At 49.5% G+C, this 8,459-nt stretch overlaps 1 protein-coding gene across 5 annotated transcripts in view; it reads left to right on the top strand.

Moving 5' to 3' along the window:
• The window catches only part of CPA5 (carboxypeptidase A5), a 48,025-nt gene that overhangs the window by 28,200 nt on the left and 11,366 nt on the right, over nucleotides 1-8,459 (top strand). For all 5 annotated transcript variants that reach the window (XM_017875063.1, XM_017875060.1, XM_017875062.1 and 2 more), the window contains one exon: nucleotides 842-976. In XM_017875063.1, coding sequence (XP_017730552.1) covers nucleotides 842-976 — 135 coding nt within the window. The remainder of the gene's footprint in view (nucleotides 1-841; nucleotides 977-8,459) is intronic.

Consider the following 8,459-nt stretch of genomic DNA (forward strand, 5'->3'; position numbering starts at 1 on the left):
GAAAGAGGTAGAATCAGTACAAGTTGGAAGGTAGAAAAAAAATGAGAAGTAATCTAGGCATACTAATGTCTTCTTTTCTCATTGTTTAAAGCTAATGAATCAAGTAATGGAGGTATGAGTTTAACTTACATTTTATAAATAATTAATAGTAACACTAGACCAACTAATAAAAATTGTACAAACAGCTAAAGTTGGGGAATAAAACAGAGGAGAGGGAAGGGAGCTGAGAAAAGGGAACATTCTAATTTTTAAATTTTTAATATGGATAGTCAATAGATACTGTCTCAGTTGATTATATATATATATGTAAGTTAAACTTTATTATAGGTCTGTCAAAAACATGGAGTGAATAAAATCTAGTATTTAATAGCACAACAGGGTGACTATAGTCAATAATAATTTAATTGTGTATTTTAAAATAACTAAAAGAGTGTACTTGGAGTACTTGGATTGTCTGTAACACAAAGAATACGTGCTTGAGTGACAGATACCTCATTTGCCCTGATGTGATCATTACATATTGTATACCTGTATCAAAATATCCCATATACCCCAGAAATATATACACCTAATATGTACCCACAAAAATTAAAAATGACAAAAAACCTGTATCCCAAGTCTGTATGTATAGGAAAGAGCATAGTCTATATAGGATTCAGTACTATCTGCTGTTTCAGGCATCCGCTGGGAGGTCTTGGGACATCACACCCCCGTCCCCATCTCCTACGTAGAAAAAAGGTCTCTACTGGCTGAGAGATTCTTTGGCTCTCTGGGGTCACCTACAGGATTGTGTGGAAGGACATGGAGTAATGCAGCTGTCTCTCTTTCCTTGGTGAACAAGGTGGACTTCTGGCGTGGCCCAGCCAGGCCCAGCCTCCCCGTGGATATGAGAGTTCCTTTCTCCGAACTGAAAGACATCAAAGCTTATCTGGAGTCCCATGGTCTTGCTTACAGCATCATGATAAAGGACATCCAGGTGAGGCCCTGCCCCAGCAAGGGCTCTGCCTTCTGCCTTCCTTTCTGGTTGGGGCCCAATATGGAGGAGATGTTCTCGGGGCTAAAAGTGGACATGTGGTTTCTGGGTCTCCATCGGTGTGTTTGTGAACATGCTGTGGAAGGCAGTGAGCCACACGCTTCTCAGAATCTGAAGCTAGGACAGAGTTCATGGGGGAAGCACTCACAGTGTGGGAGTGGAGAGGACGCCTGTGATGAGTCCTCCTGGGGAGGGATTTGCAGCAATAAACAGCAAAGGCGCCGGGAGAAGGGAGACAGGAGGATGTAGCTGGGGTCTTCCCAGGGGCACCGTGGGAAGGTGCCTCTGGATAACTTCTTCCTTTGCTTATCTGACCACTCCCTCCTGTTCCCGCTGTGTCTCAGCCATCCAATGCCTGGGGGAACGGCTTTACTTCAGAGGATTGGGAAATGGTGAAAGAAGCAGAGAGATCACTGGTGTGGTTGCCTTCCCCTGACCTCCACCGCATGGCTCTCTGCACAGGGCATCTCCCCCAGGCAGGATTCTCCCAGAGGAACCACTTTGGGAGAGCAGAACCGCTCTTGGGTAGGACAAAGGTAGCCTTCATCCTGGACACCCCAGTCTCCCTGCTGCTTTCCCTGAGTCTTTTCTGAACATCATGAAATTCTGTTTCAATTGTTCTATTTGCCAGGATATCTTAAAGAGCCCCTGAAAGGTGCTGGCAGCACAGCCTCCTTCCTAGAGATCTCTGTGGGTACCACTGATTGGTTAAGCCTCCCTGGCTGCATCTTTCTGCAGCAGCTGCTGCTGGCCGTGTACCTGTGGAAGTGTATCCATAAAGATTCATTCCCAACCTTGTTGTACGGTGCTAATCTCCCGTAAGGGCTCCGAGTGTGGGAACACAGAGCCTCCCGGAGCACACACACTTGACACTGTATGTCAGAGGATCAACGCATCAGGCAGCATTCCGTTCCCATGCGAGCGCAGGGCTGGGGCACTTTGGTCCTTTCAAAGACCTTTATCCCTCATCAGGCACATCTGTTTCCCGCTCAACATGTGGGAGTGGGATATTTCTCTAATGAAATCCCCCACAAGCAAAAATGGGGAAACTCCCACAGACAAAAGAGGCTACCACATCAAAAGAAATAGAACTGAATTCTCATTTTTAGCCCAGGCCTCTATTTTGAAGTTTCCATTTCCCTGGTTCAGCCCTACCCTGGGAGCTCCACAGCATTTGGCAAACAGACACACAGAGGTCTCTAAAAACTTTCTGTTGATTTCTGCACATCAGGGACTGCCCCAGAGTCCCCTCTGAGCCTCCCCCACTGGCTTTAGCCTGTCCTCTCCCCACATCCGCAGCCCCGAGTCCCTCTAGGGCTTTGCCCTCCCTTTCAGGAAAATGCTCTGACCTCTTAGCCTTGATCCAGCCAGGCAGGATTTTCACCAACTCGCTCTTCCTGCAGGGATCAAGCGCTTACTGCCATACTTGAGATCATATTTTGGCTGAGAGGGAGCTGGGGGTGGGGGTGGCTGGTGTGTTGATGTGTTGAGGGATTGATGATGGGGAGGGGTCCAGGAGGAGGGAAGCTGAGATTTGCTAACAGGACTGAAAGGGCTTTACACCCCTCAGGTTGTTGGCGTCCAGTCTTGTATTTCAGATACAGAGGCACAGGCGTGATTTTCTCCCTGTCTTCTGGATCCCCTCAGCCAAGTACTTGGCAATGTCCCCTGCAGGGTGGGCCCTTGGTGGTTGTCTGCCGAATGACTTGCTCAGTTGGGGAGCTCAGGACAGGCACGACCTTATTCACATGTGGGTCTTTGTTTCTCTGGCCCCCTCCCCTCAGCCAAGGTTCAGCTCCATGCTCTGTATCCATCTTCCTACCCCAGCACCCACCATAGGACTTGCTGCTTCATTAGGGCTTGATACATGTCAGTGGAACCAATGGACATTCATTAGGAGGAGGAAAGGAAAGAGGAGTGGTGGTGTTTGGCGGCTAGGACCAGGCTGGAAAACCTCGATGCTGGTTTTCACTTTGGCCAGAGGCAGGGGAGATTTTGGAATCTTTCCCTCCCTCTGCCCTGTGATCAGAGGGATGCTTGAGAAACGTCAGGCAGGGCCATTCATTCCACTCACAGACACAGAGAGCCCTACTGTGTGCTGCGCATTGGGCAAGGAGCTGGAAACACAGAGATGAAAAACCTGTCCCTGTATCCAGGAGAGCCGGAGGGTCGCGGGGGCCAGGGATGGAGGGGAGTAAGCCGGTGGTTACAATGGAGTGGATGAGGGGCTGATGGAGTGAGGGCGGTTGCTATGGGAGCGCATACAAGAGGCACTGCACGCTGCGCTTCTGAGAAGGCGGTAATTATGGTGCGCTGAAGAGCAGGTAAGGGGGGCTGGCCAGAGGAAGGGGGGCCCCCACCCCGATTGGCGATGAAGCCAGACCCCATCGCAAAGAGTGCCCTCCACCATGTGACAAGGTCAGGATTTTATCCCGAAAACTAGGGAGGAGTCACCGGAGGTGCTTTGACATGATCAGATTTGCATTTCAGAAAAACCACCCTGACAGTGACAGTGTTGAGTTGGGGACAGGGCCAGGGAGAGACTGACAGGCAGGAGGGTGGTGAGGAAATTGCAGTGGGCCAGGCAAGAAATTATCTGATTCCGAGCGAGCTCTATTTGCATTTAATTGTTCTTCACCTCCTCGTTCTTTTCAGCCCTTTGGTTTTTTTTTTTTTCCCCTAGGATGAGTCACCATGGAAAAGCTTCACTTGAGCAATCAGCTCTGTGGCTTTTAATGGCTTTTTTTCTGATTACAAAATTAATAAATATTCATGTTAGATAATTTGGAAAATAGTGGAAAGCACAAGGAGAAAACAAAAATCACTCATGCTCTGACCATCCAGAGTAGAATACAATTGGGTGTAAATATTGCTTTGCCAATTTCCCTCGCCCTAGTGGATCACTCTCATCACCATGCAATTAGAGTTATTTCTCCCATTTACAAAAACCCTCTCTTGATCCCTTCCCTCTCCCCTCCAGCCATCACCCCATTTTTATGCTTCCCCATAGAGTGAAACTCCTGAAAATACTGACTTTCCCTGTCATCTCCATCCCTTTCCGCCGGCAGGCTGCCTATCCCCTCACTTCACCAAAGCTTCCCTCGACAAAGTCACTCACAACTTCCAAATCCAACCCAGTGGCCAACTCTCAATGTTCCTCTTCCAACAGCACAACTGGTGGCTCTCTGCTTCCTGGAGTCTGTCTCTTCTCCTGGCATCCAGGACTTCTGTGTTCTGTCTCCAGGCAGCACCTCCTCTCCTGGATCCAACTGCCTACTCAGTGTTTCCACCTGGGGGTCCAGTGGGCATCTCCAACTTTCCAGGTCCAGACCAAGTTCCCCTGGCCCTTCATCAGTGCCTCCACAGCCCTCTCTATCTCAGGAAATGGCAACACCATCCTTCCAGTCACTCAGACCAGAAGCTGGGAGACATTCTTGACCCCTTCCTCAAACCCCCATCAACAACAGATTTATCGCTGTCTTCAGGATGGATCTTAGCACATCCCCACCACCCCCTAGGGCCCATGCGCCATCTCGTCGCTCATCTGGGTTCTTCCATTCGCTTTCTAACTGCTTTCCCCACTTCCCCACCTTGACTCCTTATTACCTAGTCTCTAAACAGCAGCCAGAAGGGTCCTTTAAAACTATTGCAAATTCAAGCATGTTGTTCCTCTGCTTAAAATCCAACTAATTTGGAGTAAAAGCCAAAGCCCTTGCAATGGTCGTAAGGCTTTCTTTTCGTTTTATTTTATTTACTTATTTTGAGACAAGATCTCGCTCTGTCATCCAGGCTGAAGTGCAGTGGCACAACCATGGCTCACTGTAGCCTCGAACTCCCAGGCTCACTCCATCCTCTTGCCTCAGGCTCCTAAGTAGCTGGGACTATAGGACCACATCACCACACCCAGCTAATTTTTCTATTTTTTGTAGAGATGGGGTCTGACTATGTTGCCCAAGCTGGTCTTGAACTCCTGGGCTCAGGCAACCTGCCAACTTCGACCTCCCAAAGTGCTGAAATTACAGGTGTGAGCCACCACACCAGACTGCTCATCTTGTTTTAAACTGTACCCTTCTTCTTCCCCACTTCCCCAACTTCCTCTTTCCTTCCCATTTCACTCTTCTTGACATTTACCATTTTCTCATTGCCTATATAATTTAATTCTTTACTTTTTTAAATTATTATCTTGCTAGCTGAAGAGTACAGTTTTTATTTGTTTGTTTTGTTTTTGAGACAGAGTCTCACTCCATCACCCAGGATGGAGTACAGTGGCATGATCTCGGCTCATGCCTCCACCTCCCAGGCTCAATCAACTCTCATGCCTCAGCCTCCTGAGTAGCCTGGCTTACAGGCACACACCACCACTCCTGGCTAATTTTTGTATTATTATTATTATTATTATTATTATTATTTAAGTAGAGACAGGGTTTCACCATGTTGGCCAGGCTGTTCCCAAACTCCTGGCCTCAAGTGATCCACCTGCCTCAATCTCCCAAAGTGTTGGGATTACAGGCATGAACCACCAGAGTTTTTTTTTTTTTTTTTTTTTAGATGGGGTCTTGCTATGTTGCCCAGGGTAGAGTTCAGTGGCTGTTCACAGGGACAGTCATAGCTCACTGCAGCCTTGAACGCCTGGGCTCAAGAGATCCTCCTGCCTCAGCCTCCTGAATGGCTGGGACTGCACGTGTGCACCACCATGCCTGGCTTGAACAGCAGAGTTTTAAAGGTAGAAATGCTGTTGGCTGGTCTGAGGGTGAGTGGCAGCTCCAGAGAAGAGAAGAAGACAACAGGGAAGATTGCAGGAGAAGCCAGGGAAGACAGGAGCAGTGATGGGCAAGACCCTGGGAGAGGCAGAGCCTGGCTGCATCATGGGGGTAGGGACAGAAGAGGACCCAGGCCCCTCTGTCGGGCCACATGAAAGGCAGGTGCTGACTGACTCACCCAGATGACCATTAATGGGGGCTTTCTGCCTTCCAAGTCCTACAGAAGCTATCCTACCTCTGGAGAACCCAGACTTCCTGGTCATGCCTTGTAATGCTCCCTCACAAAGCCCTGGAGTCATCCCAAAATTATTATCATCCTCCTTGTCATTATCACCCTCCTCCTCCTCATCATAGCTAACATTCACCAGCAGTTACTACATGCCTGGCAAAAGTCTAAGCATTTAGCATGTATTAGCCCTTCTAATCCTCATGAGAACATTGGTGTGTGTGTGTGCGTGTGTGTGTGTGTGTGTATGTGTGTGTGTGTGTCTGTGTGTGAGATGGAGTCTTGCTCTGTCGCCCAGACTGGGGTGCAGTGACTCAACCACCGCTCACTGCAACCTCTGCCTCCTGGGTTCAAGCAATTCTCCTGCCTCAGTCTCCTGAGTAGCTGGAATTACAGGTGCCTGCCACCACACCCGGCTAATTTTTGTATTTTTAGTAGAAAGAGGGTTTCGCCATGTTGGCAAAGCCAGTCTTGAGCTCCTGGCCTCAAGTGATCCGCCTGCTTCAGCCTCCCAAAGTGCTGGGATTACAAGTGTCAGCCACTGCACCTGGCCCTCATGAGAACATTTTAAAGTATATGCTAAAGTATGTGATAACATGACCTCCATTTTACAAAGGGGAAACTGAGGCACAGAGAAGTTAGTAATTTGATGGAGTTGGTGGCAGGATCAGGGTTTAACCTAGCTCCTGCACCCTCAGACTCCACTCTCAAGCCACCTGTCCCCTCAGCGGTCATCATTGTTGTCCGTGTGGTGTTTTAACTTTGCCTTTTAGACAGGGAAGCCTTGTGGTTTGGCCTTGACCTCTGAGGGAGTCCATTCTGAAAACATCAGATCGGCAGCCTCCCCCCACGTCCAGTGCCACAGGACTGGATTTGCTACTGGCCACGTAGCTGCTACTGCAGATGTTAGGCTTGGAAGAGAAGGCCAGGAACTGGGGAGGAGAGGCAGCAGCTGCTGTCCCAGAGCCCCCAGCCCACTCTATTTTCAGTAGCTGTGTCCATTTTGCATCTGTGGCTGGGGTTGGGCTGTGAGAGATCCTGCTCTCACAGGAACTGGGGCCCCACTGCCTCCTCCCCTGCCCAACCCGGGAGGGCTGTTCTTCCCTTAGGGCCCCCATCCTTCCTGACTCATCGTAAATTAATTCACACTGAGGTATTGCTTTCCCTGTCAGGTTATGGCTTCCAGGGAGGCAGATGGCTTTTACTTCTGAGTTGGTTGGTTTCTTTGTTTTGTTATTTTTTCCTGAGAAGCCTGACAGGGCTGTCATTAGGCATTCCTCAGCCTGTGGCCAGACCGCATTCTTTGGTCACCCATCCCCTTCCCTCAGTCCCAGGAATGGAGCAAACGCTGGTGCATTTTCCAGGCCAAGGCAGATTCCTGTTCCTGGAAGTGGGGCCAGCTGTGAGGCCTGAGAATTTCCAGTTTGAAAGAGGGTGTCACCTCCATTCACAAGGCTGTGAGGGTGTCTGGAAAGTTATTTGCAGTTTGGTGGTAACTTCCCATTTGCCTCCAAGCTCTTATGTGGAACAAAGGACAGTCTCCTGGGTCCTGTCTTCCTGTGGGTGTCCCAGGCTGTGTGGGGAGAATTGGGTCCTCTAGTCCTTTTTTTCCTGATTTCTCCTCCCTGTCCTCCACTTTCACCCCCACTTCAGGCTTCCACCAGATCCTTGGAATCCCTTTGCCTTGTCCTCAAGGCTGGCAGGCTGTTCTCTTCCTTGCAGCTGCTCGTCACAGCTGATGGCACCAGGCACACATTGGTCATGGTAGGCTGTTGTGATTTGGGTCGGCTTCCTGAGAAGACAAATTTCTTTTGTTAGAGCTTCCCAGAAGTGTTTGCAAAGGGCCAGAGAGGCCCCGGGCTCCTCCGGCCATGTCTAACTTACCCAGCAATCCCGGCTTTGCCCCTGGCCAGCCAGTGCAGCTGGAAAATATCACAACTGTAATTGCCTTGCATGGAGTCGGTGCTTAAAAGTAAAGTGAGCCCCAAACATCAATTTCCAGTCCCATTTTGAAATCTATGAACCTGAGCGTTGTGAGCAAGCCGACTAGGCCTCGGGGATGAGTGAGTCATTAGGCATTGCCTCATCTGTGGCAGGTGGGGCGGGGAGGCTGCTCTTCCTGACCGGGGTGGAAGATGCCACAGTAGCCATTAGGGCTTTTGGTTTTGCTATTGCTTATTCATCTAAAAGTTCTGGGCTGAGGCGGGTGCATCACCTGAGGTTGGGAGTTCGAGACCAGCCTGACCAACATGGAGAAACCCTGTTTCTACTAAAAATACAAAAAATTAGCCAGGCGTGGTGGTGCATGCCTGTAATCCCAGCTACTGGGGAGGCAAAGGCAGAAGAATAGCCTGAACCTGGGAGGCAGAGGGTGCGGTGAGCCGAGATCACGCCACTGCACTCCAGCCTGGCCAACAAGAGAGAAACTCTGTCTCAAAAA

The sequence above is a fragment of the Rhinopithecus bieti genome, unplaced genomic scaffold (genome assembly GCF_001698545.2).
Source record: "Rhinopithecus bieti isolate Rb0 unplaced genomic scaffold, ASM169854v2 scaffold_8783, whole genome shotgun sequence".
NCBI lineage: Eukaryota > Metazoa > Chordata > Mammalia > Primates > Cercopithecidae > Rhinopithecus > Rhinopithecus bieti.